Raw genomic sequence first — 20,300 nt, 5'->3', positions numbered from 1 at the left:
TGACCTCAAACCACCTCTGAGCACTCATCGTGGGAGGCGAACACTCTGTCCCCAGATTTAAAGACAAGATAAGAAAGAAGCAGAAGGCTGACGATCAATGAGCTCATGCAATCTTTCGTTTATTTAAGGTTTGGTAGAAAACATCTTGGTCTCATTTATCCCCAAATACCAACAGCAGATGAAATCGGGGACTCTGCCAGCCAGTCTGCAGTGATTTCTGGAACGCTCTTGAGAATGCATCCGGCTCAGCTGTCCGGGCTCCATACTGCTGACAGGCGGCCGCAAATACAGATCAGCCTTCCTGACAAATTAGCAGGCTTCTGCGCTTTCTCCCCTTTCATTAACTGGGTGTGCTCAGAGAAAGCTGACTAATTCCAGTGTTAGTCAAACAAAATTAGGAGAGAGCCACATCTACCGCTCTCCCAGAATGCGTGCAAAACCAAACGCGAATGCGGTTTGGGATCGTCCCATATACGGATTGTCACAGAACTCTCTTCCCTATTCTAACGGCAAAGAGAATGGACACACACCTAGAAAAGGCCGACGGCCACTGCGCCTGGTTACGAACCAGGGCCCTTAATCGCTGTAGGAAATACTGGCCTCTTTACGTGGCGTCAACAGGCGGATTCTTCCTACTGCTTTAATTAAATGGGAAAACGGTCCCGTCGGTCCCTGAGCTCCTCACCCTGAAGTGTGGGCACAGAGAGTGTGGAGGTTTGGCTGAAATGCAGAGTCAGACTCAGCAGGTCTGGTGGGGCCCAAGACTCTGCATTTCTAGCAAACTCCCGTGATGCGGCAACTGCGGGTCCCCATCCAGGGAACGAGCAGCAAGGCCCTCAGGGACCAGCATGTGATGGGGACATCCTGACATCCGAGGCTGACATCCGAAACCCAGGAATCTGGGTTTGCAGGCTCCCTGCCCCCATGCTGAGATATAACAAGAGTTGTGGGGGGAGCTGGAGGCCTCCCCACAGACACCCTCTCCTCTGTCTGATCCCAACCTGAACTCCACTCCCTGCTGCTCCAGGGGCCGGGGATCCTATGTACACCTTCAAGAACCGTCCAAGAAAGGCAAGAAGGAGAAGCAAGGACGGGTCCGCATCCTGGCAGCTGCTTGAGCCTCCACTGCCACGAGCATCGCGAGAATTACGGGTCATCGAAACCTTCGGGGCTATAGCATCCCTGCCCTGAGAGTCCCGAGTCATGGCAGCGCCCCAGCCCCACATGAGGCCGATGCTAACATGCCAGGACTCAGACGCGGGGAAGCCACCCTAGAGGACTCCTGGATTTAGCAGAAAGGACCTGAACATGTCAGTGGAGTGGCTGGAGCCGGGGGGTAGGACAGAAGAGGCGGCAAAAGCTCTCTAAGTGCTTCTACCTGCAGCCGGGGGTGGGGGCTGAGAACCACCCCGGAGGCCCACCCCTGGCCGGTGAGGGAGGGGAAGCCCGGCTCCGTCAAGGACGGAGCCCAGAGCGGGTCCCAGGCACTCACCCTCCAGAGAAGATCTTCTCCACGTAGCCGCGCATGAACTCCCGGAGCTCCAAGGTCTCCTCGTCCTTGGTCGACTCGGTGCTCTGGTTGGAAGAGAAGGACTCGTTGGAGGAGGAGCGGCGGTACTGGTCCCAGGACGTGTGGGACGGCGACTCGCCCATGTCATTCTCGCTGTCCGCAGACTCTGTGGTCTCGCTCTCCGAAGCTCCGTCGCCCTGGGAGCTGTCCCCATCCTGCAGCTTTGGAGGCAGCATCTCCAGGGGCGAGGAGGCAGACGGCTCAGTCCCGAAGTCAATCAGCGTGCCCACGGGGACTTCCGGGGCCTCCATGGTTCGGGGAGGCTTCCAGGCTGGAAGACCAGCAGACGGGACTCCCAGACGCGTCAGCGGGAGCTGGAGGCCACGCGCACGGGCTGCTTGGTAGCTGCTGGCCACCAGGAGTCCTCTGGGACAGCTCTCGTGGTCCTACGGCATCTAGAATGGAAGAAACAGAAATATCACCACGAGAGCTACTCCCTGCGTAAGGGGAACTTAGCGCTGAGAATCCAGACTTCAATGAACGAATGAGGTCACAAATTTCCTGAAAAGAGAATAGGCTCCAAACTTCTAGCATCTGGGTCATCACGACATGGACATCACTTCCTGACTGCCTACTGCTACACACCTGGCACATGCAGGCACTCAGTAACTATTGGCTGAACAGCAACAAGCAGGGCTTCTCCCAACTACACCTATGACTTCAAAGCCACTGCACCTGCTGGCCGCCTCCCTGCTCGGGCCCACTCGACTGACACCAATAAATAAAAAGGCCGATGCTGGGCTAGAATCAGAAAATCACCAGGGACACATCTGCCTGCTCACTGCCGTGTCACTGGCTGTGGGAGATGGTATCGCCCGGCATGCTGGGAAAGCCGCCTCCGTTACGCACGTGCGCCCTCCCTTCCTGGCTGTGCATCTCTCCCTTCCTGGGCTCCCACCTGAAGACGCTTCTCCTCAAGGCCCAGACCCTTCCCAGGCTGTCGGACAGATGCCCCTTTTCATGTCACTCACCGCCCCGTCACCCACTTCTGAGGGTCATCTGCTGCCCAGACCCAGCCTCTCCTTCCCGCCCTCCCCCCGCACGTGCAGGATGAGGACACCCGGATGAAGGCATGTGTCTCGCGGTGCCTGGTCCTTCCGCCCTCCCCCTTCCCCACTCCACCCCGTCTTCCTGCCTCACCCTGCCCGGACGTTGTCCATCTCCCAGGGGGACACGGTGACGCCTCTTCTGAGCAGCTCACTCCAGCCCTGGCCAAAACTATGTCCAATGCCTGCGCGCACCTCCAGCATTGTGCCTACCCCCATTCGTGGTGCCGCTTGTGTGACGGACGGGTGTTCCCATTTCTGTTCGTCCTGCCACAGTCCACGCACCTCTGGAGCCGTGGGCTGTCCCGTGCAGTCTCGACTACGGGTGTTTGCCGCACATCTGCGAACGGACCGACGGGGCTGCGCATGAACGTACCCCGAGAGCTAGGGACGGGGCTCCAGGATGCAGAGGTTGGACTCTGCATCTAAACCAGGTTTCCTGACTGCCAGCTGGGGGCGTTGCCTACCAGGTCTGGGACCCGCCTTCCCCGGGGCAAGCCGCAGACAGCTCAGCACCAAGCAAAAGCCCTTCTGATGCATGAGCTCCTCCAGGCAAGGGCAGCCTCACGACTGGGCCTGCCCCCTCGGCACCCTCCGCAGACCCCGAATATCTAGGACAATCCCCAGCAGGCAGGTGGCCGCCGCTGCGGCGGCACTGCTGCATCTTCTGAGGGTAATTCGATACTAGACTGCGTCTGCTGCCTGTTAAGAACTTAATGTTCACAAATCGATCATGGGTTCCTCCAAATTGCCCAGCTCAGGATATTTTTAAACGCCCTGAGTCAGAGAGATGGAACAGCTGGCTGGCTCCTCGTCACCGCAGTGGGAACGGTACACTTTGAGGAGATCCTAAGACGCGTACCTTGGTTCAAAAAAGAGAAGCATAAACCTCCACTCGAAAGAGCCGTCAGGGCCAGGAGAGAACCACAGGGTTGTGGGGAGCTCAGGAGACAGGACCACCACCCAGAGAGGCGGTCACTGAGGGGGCCAGTCGGAGGCCGGTTCAGCCTTGGTCCTCCTCCTGCCACCTGTGCCCATGGCCTCTGCTTCCTGGGCCAGGGTCTCCCCGTCTGAGACACTGTGGTTGGGCTCACATTCTAAGGTCCATTTTCAGATTCTCCAGAGCACAGAAAATCGCACCCATGACAACACACTAGGCGTTCAAAATGGAAAAGTCACACACTAGGAAGATCTCGTTCGCCGTCGTTATGATAGGAAAATGGGGTCAAAATGATCTGTATTATAAATTCCCCCCGAAACCAACTGAAAACTGTGTTCTAAGAGGGAATACAAACGACTCAGACAAGTCACGTAAGAGATTCTCTTACTAAATGCTTAGACAACGCTTCAGCCTACACTGGTAGCCGCGCATGGAGAGGGGCGAGTTAAAACAACTAGGTGGCATCTTACACTACTACATGAGCAAAAACTTTAAAATGCAAACAAAATACTGATGAGGTTATGGTAAAGTTGAAACTCTCAAGCCATCCTGAAAATACGGATAAATAAGACTCTGGAAAGTGTGTGTGTTTGCTTATGTATTTATGCATGTACTCTCCGTGCCTAATGGGGGACTGGAACTCTCAACCCCAGAGATCAAGAGTCGCCGGTTCTTCCAACGGAGCCAGCCAGGCTCCCCTAGAAACTATTCTTTGTGATTTTTTATTATTTTATCCTCTGATCCAGGAATTCAAATTCTTGAAATTTATCCTAAGAAAATAATTTAAAACCCTCAAAACCGGTTCCGTGGAGGAAAAAATGCTCCTTGCAACAGTACTTCTAATCCTGATAAACTGGGGGCGGGGGTGGGAATCTAAATATAGGAAAATGGCAAATACATTCTAACAATTTGATGCAATAGTCATGAGTTGCAGTTGTAAGCAATCAGAACGTCAGTGAACGATGTTCACTTTACAAGCTGATGTTCACTTTACAAGCTAAGTAAACAAAATAATCTGCCTTCAGTGAGTCCTAACTGAATCCCACAGCACGCCGTCCTTTGGAGTGGGTGCTAGGAATCCTGGAGTGCACGAATTTTAATTTTTTTAAAATAACAACAAAGCATATGTACAAATAGGGCTGGAAAAGAGGACAAAAATGTATTATAGTCCTGTAACTGAGGTCATTTTTCCTTTTGATTGTGCTCTTGATCATAATGATACAGTTTGCAATAAATAAGACACTGGGAGGGAAAGGAAACAAATTTCTGTATCTGGAAATGGTTTCCAGCGGTCAGAAGGGCTGCACCGATTTACCAAGCAGAACGCCCCAGCATCAGGACTGCAGGATCAGAGCAAACCATCCTGGCTATTTTTGGTCCAGCCCGAGGATGGCAAGCGGCTCTCCCAGCATCTCCCTCACTCGAAATTCTGGGAGCGCGTGTGAGTCATCCTTTTCCAGAAGCCTCCTGTGTGGGCTCAGGCAGGAGGGATAGAGCGACAGGGGGAGGCAGAAAGTGAGAGGCCTGACTGCTGCGTTGAGAGAAGTGGCGGGCGACCCGAGTCGCGGTGTGCCAGGGCCCAGCGGGCTGCGGTGTGCAGAGCAGACCTCCGTCTCCACACCCTGTTGCCCCCTTAGCCCAGAGATCTCCTCTCTGTTGAGGAGAGAAGGCAGGGGTGCTGAGTCTGCTCACGGAGCTAAGATACCATAGGGAGCGACCGTGTGTGGGTAGGGGCCTTAGAAGCACGCCCACCCTCTTCCTTCAGGATGGAAACGTAATCACGGGGCTCAGTGCAGGTCGAGGTGACGGTCGCTCTGAACACACCAGGATTGCACCCTTCGCGTGACTCCGTGTTGGGCCAGCCAGAGAACACAGAGGAAGTGGGCCCAGCGGGAACCAGCTGTGCCATCCCCGGGCAGAGCTACACTCGGGAGGGCAGGCCCACCTGCACCAGATCTAAAGAACTTTCCAAAGAATGCCCGAAATGCACGAGACCCTCCAATTCCACAACACAGGCAATTTACATTTATTTCAGAACATGCAGTGGCCCGAAGAAAACACACCTATGGATTGCGCCCAGACCCTCTGCCTTGTTCTCTGCAGAAGGAGGAAGGTTCCAGAGGCACGGCAGGGCCACAGGCTCCAAGACCCAGGCCATCAATTCACAGCAGGATCTTTGCAACTCCAGACCGTGTATATTAAAAATGATCTTCTGGAGCCTCGAAGCAGAACAAACCTTCCTGCAATTGTACTTCTGCAGTTCATTTTCTGGGCCTTACAGCACGAGTTTCTACCAACCAAACTGGGAGAAAATTCTAAGTCCACCTATAACCCAAAGGCCTTAACCACCCACGTGCTCATTCAACAAGTATTTCTTTTTTTATCTTTTCTTTAAGTAGGCTTTTCACCCAATGTGGGGCTCAAACTCACGACCCTGAGATCAAGAATCGTGTGTTCTACTGGCTGAGCCGGCCAGGCACCCTGGACAGTGTTTACTGAGCAGCTGCTCTGCGTCGGCTAGGGCGTCAGCAGCTGGGAACGCAGGCGTGAACAGGCGGGAAGGAGCATCTGGTCACATGTGGGGGTGCAGGCTAAGAGATGGGGTGGTGGCGGTGGCGAAGGGCAGGGGGAGGTCTCGTAAGAGACAGCTTATAAAACGGAAACCCAAACAAGAACTTTTGGGGGCACTGAGCACTACGGAGAGTCTCTAGGCTACATCTCTGAGAGCCCCCAGAAGCGCTTCTTCGGGCTGGGAGCAGGGGAGGCCGATGCGAGCCGAGAGGGAAGGAGGATCCGCCAAGACGACTCAAGGGTCCTCCGACAGGAGAGAGGTCTGCGCAGAGGTGAGGGTCTGCACAGAGGCCCTCAGCAGCAATAACTTTGGAAAGTTCAGGAATCAGGAGGCTGATGAGCTGAGGGGCACCGCTCACAGAGCAGAGGTTGGCCAGGCTCCCACCCCGGGGTCCGTCCGGGCTCATGGCAGCCGCGGGACCAGCTTAAATACCGGCAGCTGCATGCACAGGACGGGAGCACAGAGGCCGGGCGGGGGCTTGGGGAAGGCGGGTGGGGGCTTGGGGGAGGCTGGCGAGGTGGAAACATCCTGGTGGGAGGCTCCTGACCTCCTGCTCTCCCCTCCCCATCCCCTTGCCCCCAGTCCTTTCCCGCCACGGTGGCCCCAGCTGCACAAGGAACTAGGAAGGAGGCGCCCTCTTGCAGCGGCCCAGCCACATCCCCACAGGGCCCTGCTCAAACTCTGATTTCCCCAGCACCCCGGAGCAACGCGCGCCAGGATTTCTCCAGCCGGTAGACCTTGAGCAATCAGATGAGGCTCCCTGGGTGTGAATCCGGAACTTTCTGTAACTCTGACCCTTCCCATCCACCTCAGGCAACTCCCTCTCGTTTAGTGTCTCCGAGAGCGATCAGATGTGCTGTCTTCTCTCGCTCACCCGTGTTCCTAACACGCTGGCTCACACTCGTGTCCAGCCAGCCCGTCCTTCACCCCATGACGCCTGTCAGTCAAGGCTCAGAGGCTCACTCCCAGGCCCAGGCACACAGCTAGGAAGCGACAGCCCACACAAATCCAGCCACATGTCGACCGAGAAGTCCCTGCCCTTGACCACCACGTCGTCCCCCTACAGCTACCTCTTTGGTACTCCCCTGGGGCTCCATTTCTAGAAGTGGGGTTGCTGGGTCAGAGCTCTGAGCGTGACTAGGGCTGACGATGAATGCTACCGAGTGATCTTCCCCGAGCCTGTACTGCGGCTACATACACCCGGTGGGTTTCACATCTGCACCTTCCTTTCAACTGTAAGGTCAAAACGCCACCTTGCCTCCCGGGTTCAAAACTCTGATCCATTTGTTTCACTCTGGGTCAAGTTCGGGGCAGTCTGCAAGGAAGGGCGGGCCCATTCTGCAGAAGAGGAAATTGAGGCCAGCTGTGTCTCTGCAGCATGACCTGCACGAGCCCTAGCCTTCGACATCAGCGTGTGGCTGGAGTGTTTTGCCTGACGACTGGCCCGAACAGAGAAAGCCAGCCTCTTCCCTTGGGCTCCAGCTCCACTTTGACTCACACCAGGAAAGTCATTTTTTTCTTAAATTTTATTTTTAAGCAATTTCTTTTTTTTTTTTTTTTAAAGATTTTATTTATTTATTTGACAGAGAGAAATCACAAGTAGACGGAGAGGCAGGCAGAGAGAGAGGAAGGGAAGCAGACTCCCTGCTGAGCAGAGAGCCCGATGCGGGACTCGATCCCAGGACCCTGAGATCATGACCTGAGCCGAAGGCAGCGGCTTAACCCACTGAGCCACCCAGGCGCCCTATTTTTAAGCAATTTCTGCAGCCAACATGGGGACTGAACCCACAACCCCGAGATCAGGAGTCTCAGGCCCCACGGGCTGGAGCCGGCCAGGCACCCCTGGGAAAGTCACTGAAGTCAGGACCAGTTCCTATTTCTGGAAAATGTGAATGTGAATTTTTCTTTTTCTAGACTCATTTGGAGTATTAGCAAGATGAATGAGATAATACGTGGCTGGGCTACGGAGCTGTGTTTCTGTCTTCCTCACCCACGGGAGAAGCTGAACGAGAGCCCAGCCACGGCCACGTCAAGACCGCTGAGAGATGACGCTGATGCGATATTATCAGAACAGTCGACACCTTCTGAGGCACAAAGATGCATGAGAACATTGTCTTGGACCCCTCCGTCAAGCGGCTGGGCACGACTACGTTTTTATTGCCATGTCAGAGACGAGAAGTCTGCGGCTGGGGGAGGCGGGAGCATGGCTGCGTGGAGTCCCCTGTGGGCAGGTATGGAGCTGGACCACCTACTGGTCTAGGACCAGAGGTCAAAAGTCCCTCAGTGGCTACCTGAGCTTCTGCTCCACTTTGATCTCTCTCCAGCCCCCAGTGAACGTCACGTGCCAGGGCTTCACCCGAAGTAGCGAGCTAACGTCCCCACAGAAAGTCCGCCTTGCTTGGCCTCAGGGTCGCAGAGGGCCAGAGCAAACTGACACCTGCACACCCCTCCCTGATCTTGATCACGAACATCCTTGACCCTCAGACACGAGCCCTAAGACGTTCAACCCCATGCGCCTCCAGCGAAGGGCCTGTCCAAACGCAGAGAAGGTGAGGGTCTTGGGTAGGAACCAGAATATCAGCACCTCTCCCCAGCAGCCATCAGACTCCCGTAAGCTCTGGGATTTAACCCCTGAAGGATGGTTCGCCCCCAGGTATGGGCGCCCTTCGGCATCCAGGCAGCCTTCTTTACCCAACATCGGCTGGATGCTGCCCACGGCTCAACCAGAACAGGCGGCCTGGCCTCACCCCATGAAGCACAGCCCAAGGAACTGAGCAAAGGTGCTTTGACCCTGCAGCCGGGATTCCCAAACCGGTGCCAGGGCACCCTGGGATACCGGAGCAAACTCACGGGGGTGCTGTGGGATATTTCAATTATTTTGAGGGAAAACACAGCAATACTGGACATCCTCCAGACACGGACCAAACTACCAGCTCAAAGCAGCTCCCAGTTTGACCCCTAGGTCATGCTGTATTCCTTTCTGCAACTCTCGTCTTTACGAAGCAGAATTCTCTGCAGTTATGAATAGCACATAGTGCCTGCAGATCAGTACGGAACAAGGAAAGAGAATGGCCATGTCCAATGAAGAATGAAATGAAAAATAGTTTTTCAAATGGTGTCAGGGGGTGATGAGTGGTCCCCTAAAGGTGCCCACAGCCTCATCCCCAGAACCGACAAAGACATGACCTTCCACGTCAAAGGGACCTTGCAGATAGGATTGAGTGTGGGGCCGTGGGATGATCCTGGATGATTCAGGGGGGCCCATCACAGTCACAAGGGTCCTTAGGAGAGAGAGACAGGAGGGCCAGAGTCAGGGCAGGAGGTGGAATGGTGCTTTGCACCTGGAGGAGGCAGATGAACCAAGGAATTCAGGCGCCTCTAGAATATGAAAAGCTCGAGGGCTAAGAGTCTCCTCGGGGGCCTCCAGAAGGAACCCGTCCTGCCCACCCTCGTCATTAGCCCCAACAGACTGACTTTGGACTTCCACCCCCAGAACTCTAGGACAGTAAATGTGTGAGATTTTAAGCCACAGAGTTTGTGGAAATTCATTAAATCAGCTGTAGGAAGCTAACAAAGACAGCCAGTATGTGGTTGGGACATAAAGACCCACAGAGGTGCCCAGTACTTGCTTTAGCCTAGAAGTGTCAGGACAAAACGAGAAAGACACTATGGTGCCATGAGCGTGGTGACCTCCAGGCCTGGGCCCACGCCTGAGCCAGATCCCGTGTCTGCCACGTGGGCCTTGAACCCGACCCAGGCTTCACACAGATCCCTGTGGAACGGACACCCGAAGGGGGGATAAAGCCTCTGGATGGCAGCATGCCTCACAGGCCATCTCCATTTCTGTGTCTTTTCCTTCCTGTCTTGGTGCTTGTACGCGGCGACGCCGAGGGAGGTCCGAGTGTGAGGTCTGCCGAGGCCCTGGCTGACCCTCTCCCATCTGCAAACACGCAGGTGACCTCACTCAGGGGTCTTCACTCGTCCCCCAAAGAGCATTTAATTTCCAGTAGACCTAAGGGCAGGTCAACAGGGCGCAGCAGGAATGAGGGGGAGACAGACCCCTGGCTTAGATTTCTGGTCTCCGGGGCTGCCTTGAAACCTGATCCATTATGAGGTCACCGTTACCTGGCTTTGCTCCACTATTACCAGACCTAAGAAGGGACGGTTTCCAGGAAGACAGTGCTTATTGAAACCGCTGGCGCGGAGGAGGCGGAGGAAGAAGAGAAAGCTAAGCGGGATCATCCTGTAGGGAAAGGCGCGGTCGGGAGCGTGGCTGAGCCACCGAGGTTATCCGGAAGCCCCTTCCCTTCAGCGCCTCTCAGTCGGCCTCTCTGGGTGTGGGAGCTGCTTCCACATCCCCCTCTCCTGCCCGCCTGCCACAAACAATCAGCTTCAGCCACAGCGCTCCCTGCTCAGTGGGCATCTGCTCCACACAAAGCTTGCTCCCCTCGCGCCCCACCCCCACAGTCAGAGAAGGGCCCCAGTGGGCTGGCCTGGGGCAGGCAGCAGTGAGGAAGCCCCGAGAGTCCCCTGTAGAGCTGGGCCCTCCAGCGCCCCCAGAGCTCAGTCCCCTGTAGAGCTGGGCCCTCCAGCGCCCCCAGAGCTCAGTCCCACGCTTCCTGTTGCTCGGAAACTCTCACGCCATGAGACCACTAGGGCTCTCATCTGCCTCTGCCCGGGGTTGGGGGTGGGGGGCGAGTGGCCCAGCCCTCGGGCTCCCAACAAGTCCCTCTGCTGGCGGCCTTCTGGCCCGCTGATGGCGGACTGCGCCTCTGAAGAGAGGAAGAGCAGGAAGAGAGGTCTGGGCCGTCTGGGGCTACGAAGCAGTAGTCATTCCAGGGAATGAATCCATGTCCAATAGGAAATGTCACCAGTGTCCTTTTAGATGTCAGTGTGTTTGGGCAGCTGCTGGACACGGATTTCTATCCAGTCAGTGTGGATCTAGAGCAACTTGAGGCCCGTGGAATCAAACAACAACAGTAATAACGATACCCATTCCCAAAGCCGGGCAAGGAGCTTACTGGAGTTTCCTGGTAGCCAAAGCGAAAAAGAGAAGTGATGTGGGAAACCAAGGCAGAAGACACATTATTACACTTCCTTACTCCCTACAGCTAGAGGACAAGTCCTTGAGACCAGCAGAGGGACATTCCTCTAGGGACTCAACTGCCTCAATGGTCATACTTTGCTAAGGGCAGAAAGCGATCCTAGCCCCACCCCCTCCCACCCAGGATCCTCTAAGTCTACTTTAACATATCAAAATGCCTTTAGAAATTTCCTTGATCTCTAAACCCCCCAACCGTATGGCCCACCGATATACACCTGAAGGGTCTCATGGCTCAGGTTTTATTAGAGGGTAATAAATGACCTTTTCCCATCAATAGCCCAAGGCCCTGGAAACCTTGCTTCCAAAATTCCCTGAGACTGACGCTATCCCTAACCCTCTCCCAACGTGGAAGTCTATCATGGGCCAGTCTTTCTGACCCCGGGGCAGCTCTTTCTGCCCCCGGGCCCTGTCCCCGGGCTTTAATAAAACCACCTTTTGGTACCAAAGATGTCTCAAGAATTCTTTCTGGGCCATGGGGCTCCGAACCCTAACGTTCTTTCCTACATCAGGACGCACACTGGGTCATACAATCCTTTCATTCTGACGCACTCATCTGCAGAGAAACTGTTTCCAGACGCTGACGTCAAAAGCGAGATTGTCAAGGAAGTCCTCATATGAGGAAACTGCTGATTACTGTCCCGAGGTCTGTAAGAGTTACAAGGCTCCATAAAAGAAACAGAGAGGTGGAAACATACATTTTTAAGTGCCTCTCCGAAAGTCTGAAGGCATACGTTACAGCAGCTCAGTGCAGCTGTTAGCCTGGCCGGAGCACACGCCTGGAGTGAAGGTCAGGCGTTCCGGCGTCCTGATGGGATAACCCAACTGGACCCACATGCCGCTCTTCCCCGCAGGGGGAGGAAGGTCCTTTAGCTGGCGCCCTCCCTCGGACACAGACAGCAGCGGGCAGGCTGCAGGGGCTACCCCCCTCATAGCGAGGCCGGTGGCAGCTCCCCACCCTGTCTCCACAGCCATGCTCGAGCACCCCTGGCTCCCCCGCAGGACAGGCTGCTCACGGGTGGGCCCTCTGCAAGGGCATGCATCTGAGCCGGGCACCTGGCAGGAGTGGGCCGAGTGGGCCCCAGTGGGCCGAGCCTCTTCACAGCCTGGGGTTAGTGACCTCAGGGCTGCGCTCCCCCAGGAGAGGCTTCCGGCACAGAAAAACTGCACAGGGAGTATCTGTTGTTGTGGGACTCTCCCAGGTCAGAGTTCAAAGGGGATCACAGGTCACAGGCTGCACATGCCAGGTTAGCTGGCCCGCCCGCCCGCCCAGTCCTAATCACGGGCACACGCTTCCTCCAGTGCTCTTGGCCTTCACGAAGGAGGAAGCTGAAGGAAGACGGAAAAAAAAAAATGCCACTGCCCATACTTTTACAACTGAAAGCAGGAAAAACTGTAGGAACACTACTGACCTTTCAGTTCGTAAAGCTGGCAAGTCCTGCCCTTAAGCCATTCTGCTAGGCTGCACGGGGAGACCACACAATTCCTGACCTCAGTGGGCTTCCGACATAACCCACACATTCCACAATAGAACGGAAACAAACCTGTTTTCTGCCTAGGTGCAAAGAAGAGTAGTTTGCAGACCCAGTTTTTACAAGATGCACGCATAGGAGGGACAGTAAGATGAGGATCTAACTAATGGTCCCAACAGGCAGGGGGCCCCCGCACATGACAGGATAGGGGCCTGACGGAGATGAAGGCTCGGAAGAAGCAAGACCACACCGCTGGCAAGGAGCGTGTTGGAAGGCTGGGTCCATTTCTGCTAAGTAGAGGCTGGGAGAGAAGCGCCCTTGGAGAGTCCAGACATTTCCAATGGGGTAGCCTGTGGAACACAGTGAGCTACCACTGTGGTGTGGCCCTGGGGGTAACGTTGTACGGTCGTGTCCAAATCTGAAACCAGAGGCTCCCGATGGGCAGCTCTGTGAGCCCCGAGAGAGGGAAGTGGTGAGGACCAAGGTCACACTCTGAGCCAACCTCATCTCCGGGGCTATTTGTGTCTTACACACTTGTAGATCCGGAGGATACTGCGCAAATTGTACACTGGGGTCTCCTTTCAGCAAGACGCTGGACAAAATTCATTACAGCTCTGAAATGGACACACGGGGCCTGAATATTGTGAAAACTGGGTTGATTCATAAATGCTGTATTTCATTGCCCTGAAATACACTTTTTTTGCATTTTATTTTTCTAAACATCTTTAAAATCTGAGGAAGAGAGAGAGAGAGTGTGTGCACGAGCAAGGGAGAGGGAAAAGCAGGCTCTCCACTGAGCAGGGAGCCCATATGGGGCTCGACCCCAGGACCCTGGGATCATGACCTGAGCCGGACTCCTTAACCGAATGAGCCATGCAGGTGCCCCCTTTTTTCATTTTACTATCACTGAAATTGGATGCCTCGTCATTGCTCCCAGGTAGGCTTATCATGATCTGTTGTCATTATGCAGAGACAAGAGAGGACCCTCCTTTATTTTTCCAAAGTAATTAATGAAATAAATTCCAAAAGTGCATAAATCATAGTTATAGCGCTCACTGGTTCTCACCAGCTGAACACTCCCGCATAACCACAGCCCCCCGGGACGAGGACAGGACCAGTCCTCCCTACTCTCCTCCTCCCCAAAGGGACACGGACGGGACACCCTACGAACAGCTGGGGACAGAGGACAATATCTGGGGACAGATATTGCACAGAAACCCATGTACTTCAGAAGACTGGGTCTCTGTAAAGCAGTTTTAGAAGCACGTTAAGCACTTGTTTCCCTTAAATTTTCCTCCTTGCCATGGACCAGAGTGACACCTGACAATAATCAAACTAATTCTAAAGCCATTCTTTCAATAAGGTCAGATTTTCTGACTGATAAGAAGGCATCGTGAGACAGTAAAATGGCAGTGTTTAGTCTTTCTTCACTGTGCGTAAGACAAGGGTGAATCTTACAATTGATGAGGTCTTAGATTCGATGAAGTACGGGACTTGGCCGCACTGCCCGACAGTCCCCTTGGGAAAGATGCCTGTCACTCACAGGCAAGGGACTCCGGCGCAGGCTCTGCCCTACACCTTCATCAATTACTCTGGTTTGAAGGCGAATAACCCGGGGACGGAGAATGTGCAGAAGCTAAAGCCAGATGGGCAGTTAACACAGGGAATGACACAATCGGGACCCAGAAAGCTGTTGGGGGCTTCAGTGGTGGGCTGTCTTAAACGACACCTCTCCACAGCAAATCTGTTCGTTCGCTGGGCACCTGCTGAGTGACTTCCCTGTGCCAGGCATGACGTGGCAGCCAAGAGGTAAGGACAATGTGGTCTCTGCCCTTGAGTAACTCATAAATTATTAGCGAGGGAGTCTGACGTGTGAGCACCGACTTGCCCAAGCCCCGTCCAGGGGAGGCTTTGCACCCGCTCGTCTGTGTGTCTGACACTAAGGACAGACTCCAAACGGACCTCCAGCTGCGCTGATGAAAGCAAGCTGACCCAAACAGGAGCGGTGGTTCCACCCCACCCGCGTTGGCTGGTCAAGCTGCTCCCGGGACATTCTGCCCAATCCCACACCTGGAAAGGAACGATCGGCTCCTTTGAGGGCAGCGACACCGAGGACACGCGTCCAAGAGCCCCCACGCATTGCTCTCCTCCAGCATTAAGTCCAAAGCAACCCATGAGGATCCCTTGCTTGGGAAAAAAATAATACACTTGCAAGGGCCTATTCATTCAATAAACGTGAATGCTTAAGACTTAAAAAATGGGGGGCTTGGGGGAGAAAAAATGAGAGCGCCCCTGAGAATTGAGAGAGCACCGAAAAGAAGAAAGATGAAAACGAAAGCCCGCTTGATGGTCTTGTCACCTGGGGAACCGGGAGGAAGGGGAAGAAACCGACTGGAAGTGAGCAACTTGGGGGACAGGACATGAGCCTTCAAATTCGCGAGCCGCGGGCACCTGACATAGAGGCCAGATTGGTTCTATGCGGCTGCAGAAGGAAGAAGGGAGTCTGAGGGCGGAGGCCCACCCGGGCAGCAATGTCCACCACCAGAATGATGCCCCATCTCGTTTCTGGGCCTCCTGCAGCGGAGGGTGGACGTCTGCTGGTCAGCAGCTTATCCGCAGGAGAGGTCGCTGGCCTTCCGGGGTCCATGCCACTGGCATCCTGAGATAACATTTTACGATGCGCAATGCAGGCTTCCCCCACTGCACCTGTTCTAACGCTGCTCCCCGAAGAGCACTCCGACTTTATGACCTCCGGGAAGAAAGAAACATCTAAAGCGTCCACGGTTCACAGGAAAAAGAGATAAGGGACCATCTGCCGGTTCCCCAGCGTGGTCAGAGAGTGAAATGGGTTCCACTGCCCACAAAGACCTCCCCCCAGAACCACGACTCCGCTGTGTCGGTTTTCAATCCATGATGCCGGGTCAGGCGCTGTGCTAAGTGCCGGGAAGAGAGCCGTGGGAGAGATGAATTTCCTGCCTCGTGGAGTTTGTGGAAGGCTCCGGAACAAATCTCATTTTGCCATGCTGCCAAAACCCCAAAGGGTCCAGGAGTTCCACTGGCCCCAGTGGAGGCAGAGAAAGGGAACTAGGGGTGCCCACCAACCACTTCTCCATGGTCTGAGACTTTAACTTTCTTAGTTCTTCAAAAGTCACCCTGACTCTCAGCTTGAGAGCCACTCTCACACAACGTACGTTTCTCGCTCTGCTGATGTTTCATCCGCCCCGGGCAGCCGCGCGGTGAGCGGGTGAGCCCTGCAGTTCGAGGCAGCAAGGAGACATGTGGCGACAGGGGTTTCCCGTTAATGCTCACTCTTGACTCGCTAAGTTGGTGCCACCATAACCCAGTGTTAGAATTTACTGCAAAGCACCTCCCTCCCCTGGTGAGCAGCCGCACTTCTTCAACAAAAGAAGGCCCCAGCTGACAATGCGGTGACAGCTGGATTCAGTTTGGATAGAGACTGACTTGGCCTTCCGGGCTTTCAGATAATTCAACCAAATAAATTCGTACTGCTCTGACCCCTGCTACGGAGATAGCCACGATTCATCACTGCATTGGGATGGGCTCCCTAAAAGATCCGGGACTTGGTCCCTCTCCGGAAAACCCAGGGGAGGGGAGGGATGGAACTGAACAAACATGTATTTTCTTTGGGCTTGGTGATTCGCTCTACTGGCACTATGAAGAAGCATGCCCACTGGACATCTGTGTCTCTGGGAGAGAAGGCTCCAGGCAAATCCTCCTGGACACGGTTCACCTGGCAGGCTGCGTCATCTCTGGCTGGTGGTCAGGACGCTCTGCAGTATGGAGCTGGTCGAGGCTGCCCACACACCTCTCCAGGGGCCACCTGCAGAGGGGACGCTGTCCCTATAGAAAAGCAACCTGCCACAAGCATTCGGTTGCTAACCTCTTCAAGACACAGCTTCTGCTTTGATCTGGCTGGTTTCCTCGCTCGCTCTCTCACACACAGCCCATGCCTTTGTCACTGCTTTCTTCACTTCCCTACGCACACCACCCACCTTCCTCTGGCTAAATCTCTTGGCACACCTCAACCCCACTTGTCGACATGGAGAAATCTGAAATTTGTTCATGGGCTATGCTGGTGTCTTCTCGATGTCACGTGTGGTCTTTTGAAATCCTCTTGGATGTTGAAACATGCTTGACAGTATTTTAAAAGTCTATCCTAAGTTTATCCTAAGGACATAAGCCCAAGCGTGGCCCAGGAGCTGACGTGCAGTGACTTAATACAGCAGAAGGGACAGGAACCTCCATTTTTGACAAGGACCTGGGCGAGTTCTGCTGTCCTGGTTCAAGAGCTCTGCTGGAGTGTCACAGAGAGCAGGGAGGGCAACACGGCACTGTGTGACAATGCCCAGGGGACATGAGAACGAAGTGGAAAATGGAAAACCAAGACTGAAACTCTTCTGTGAGGACAACTTTGTAAAAATAACACAGCTCTCTGGTGTGCCCTTCTAACATCAAGCAAGCTAACAGAGCAACAATAAAAGGCGGATGTACAAATTCTGAACGGCATTAATAATTGGGCATTTGAAGAACGTTCAGGGCAGGAGCCAAAAGGGAGACGGAAACTCTGACGACCACATCAGCATCAGAGACCCGAGAAAGAGGCCACTTCAAAAGTTCTGCTCTACCGTCCACAGACGGTCTTTGTTCTCATCTGTGTCGACATATGCAGGTGGAAATTCAGGGCGACGGTTACTGGTATCAATAGGGCCACTCATTCAGAAAGTCTTAGCAAAGCAGGAATTATTCGTGCAGTAACTTGCCTTACTTGAGTGAGTGAGACAGAGAGGTCTACCTCACGGGTTTAGCCTCTCTCGAGACCAGATCTAGATTCTGCAGTGCGAGGCTGTGGACACCAGGGACGACCTGGAGACAGACGCTTGGCGTCCCAGAGTACAGACTCCACGCACACAGAGGTGTTTGTCTGCTTCTCCATGGGTATTTTCCTAGCACTCCTGCGATGAGGAGGGGAAAAGCGCATTTGCTTATAGTCAAAGCAAATATTCGCTTCAAGCCGGCAGCCTGAGCAGGTGCCAAGGAAGCCCCATCTCTCTCAGTAAGGGCAGAGACATGAGGACGGGGAGTGAGGCGATCTGAAGGGAGGGGCCCGGAGTCATATGGGGGACACTGCATGGGCGCTGTTCCCACTAACACCTACCGACTCCTCCAACATTTCTAATTGTGCCCCAGCTACATCCCCACTTCCTCATTCCTTTGTTTAATCCAGATTTCTTTGTTGAATGCCTCTAAAACACACATCTTCTGGCTTGTCTGTGGTTCCGAATGAGATGGGGTGGGGACAGTCCACCCAGCCTCATCCACCGAATGTGACTGTAAAACCTGGGCAGAAGGCACCAGGCAGCGACCCGACCTGATGTCCCGGAAAAGTAAACCACACCAGGTAGAGGAGTTCAAGTTCAAGTTAAGACAACTTGAAGGGCTACCCAAGCATTGGTGACCCTGCCATGTCCCTCGGCCTGAACTTTACCCAGAAGGGGACCTCCGTGCAGAGAGCAGGGCTCCATCTTGTCCTGCTTCAGGAGCAGGAAAGGGGCCCCTGATTCTCACTGAGCCAGATCCCAGGGGGTTTTCCTTGTTCTTGTACCTTGGCCTTCTGGGCTCTCTTGCCCCAGGCTCCCCAGTGACTCTGCAGTAGCAGTGACAACAGCAGCAGAGGGGCCCACAGAGGAGGGAGCCTTCCGTTCCCATTGGAGGGGCTGTGCTCTCAAGAGGGTGACAACCCCACTGGGTTTTTCTCTCTTGTTCCTCCTCCTGCTTAGTCACGGAAGCAAGCTAAATTTCAGGGAGAGTGTAGCCGAGCGGGAGAAGTAACAGCCCTGCTTTCTGGCCAAACGACCGCGGGGAGGAGGTCCCTGGAGCTGGAACGATGTACCGGGGAGATTGTGAAGAGGGAGGAGCTCAGGAGAACAACCCCATAAAGCTATTTACGAGCTCTGGGCTCGCCCCAGGGCTGTGCATACACGGATATAATCCTCAACAGCATATCCTAGACTCTGAGTGCTGAGGCTCAGGAGAGACCACTGCTGGGGTTCCACACTGGCCAGGGGGTGGCACACAGGGAACAGATCTGAAGAGCACCATGAAGGCTTTGAAACCACTACGGATGCTAAAGCCCATGAAGGCTGGTAGGGACTGAAAGCCTGAGCGCCTGCCTGCTAAAACAGAAGCAGCACATTCTCCACGGGATCCCAACGAGGTCCAGAGTCTCACAATGTAATAGCCAAATATGCGGGATCAATCCAAAATTACTCAACATACAAAGAACCAGGAAAATCCTCAGCTCATGAGGGAAAAGATAAGCAACAGATGCCAATGTCAAGGTGACAGGTACTGACATCAGCTAAGACTTCAAAGAAGTTATTATTTTAAAAAAATACTCCCAAAGTAAGGAGTTGTGGGAATGAAGGGAATGATGAAAAGTCCCAGCAAAGAAATGGAAGATATAAAGAAGAATCAAATCCAAATTTCAGAACAACAAAAAAAAATACGGTAACTGGAAAATTAAAAATCACTGGATAGGCACCACAGCAAGTAAAAGGAAGAGTTAGTGAACACAATAACCCATCGATGAAAATGACCTCATATGAACAAGAAAAATTAATAATAATAATTATTATTATTTTTAATGCACAAAGCCTTGGGGCCCTGTGGGACAACTAAGAGATGTGACATTGGTGTTATGAGAGTCCCAGAAGGAGAGAAGAAAGAAGGCTGCACAAAAAAATTTTGAGGAGGGGCGCCTGGGTGGCTCAGTGGGTTAAAGCCTCTGCCTTCAGCTCAGGTCATGATCCCAGGGTCCTGGGATCGAGCCCCACATCAGACTCTCTGCTCAGCAGGGAGCCTGCTTCCCCCTCTCTCTCTGCCTGCCTCTCTGCCCACTTGTGATCTCTGCCTGTCAAATAAATAAATAAAATCTTTAAAAAAAAATTTGAGGAAATAATGATGGAAACTCCCCAAATTTGGCAAAGGACATAAGCCTTCAGACTTGAGAAGCAAGAAGAACGAAAAAGATTACATCCAAAGAAATCCCCAGACATGGGCGTCATGCTAAAATTGTGGACACTAACACCAAAGGACACATCTTGAAAGCAGCCAGAAAAGAGAGACACATCACTCACTAAGGATTCGGTGATGGCAGGTTTCTCGATAAAGCCGAGGCCGCTGGAAGGAGGTGAAACTTACATTTTCGGTGCTGAAAGAAAAGAACTGCCAGACTAGAATTCTATATCCAGCAAAAACATTGCTTCTGGAGCGAAGGCAAAGTGAAAACATTTGCTGCTAGCAGACCTGCTCCACAGGAAGTTATAAAGAAACTTCTTTAGACAGAAGGGAAATAATGAAAGGAAATGGCACAACAGGAATAAAGCAAGTGCAAAAGAAATGGAGAAAATCTGGGTGAATGTGAGAGACTAGTCTCCTCCTCGTGAGTTCTTTAACATAGGCCGGACAGCTGAAGGCAAAAGTCAGAGCTTTGGCTGAGGAGGTTTTCAGCGGAAGTAAAGATAATACACATTAAAACTACAACACAAAGGGGAGAGAATAAAGGCACCTGCGTGGTGG

General features: G+C 53.6%; 1 protein-coding gene across 5 annotated transcripts in view; it reads right to left on the bottom strand.

Moving 5' to 3' along the window:
• The window catches only part of KIAA0513 (KIAA0513 ortholog), a 62,046-nt gene that overhangs the window by 20,396 nt on the left and 21,350 nt on the right, over positions 1 to 20,300 (bottom strand). For all 5 annotated transcript variants that reach the window (XM_059383576.1, XM_059383579.1, XM_059383580.1 and 2 more), the window contains exon 2: positions 1,493 to 1,965. In XM_059383576.1, the coding sequence (XP_059239559.1) occupies positions 1,493 to 1,821 (329 nt within the window). In that variant the 5' untranslated portion in view covers positions 1,822 to 1,965. The remainder of the gene's footprint in view (positions 1 to 1,492; positions 1,966 to 20,300) is intronic.

This window comes from Mustela nigripes, chromosome 17 (genome assembly GCF_022355385.1).
Source record: "Mustela nigripes isolate SB6536 chromosome 17, MUSNIG.SB6536, whole genome shotgun sequence".
Classification (NCBI taxonomy): Eukaryota; Metazoa; Chordata; class Mammalia; order Carnivora; family Mustelidae; genus Mustela; species Mustela nigripes.
This window is presented reverse-complemented; position numbering and strand designations above follow the sequence as displayed.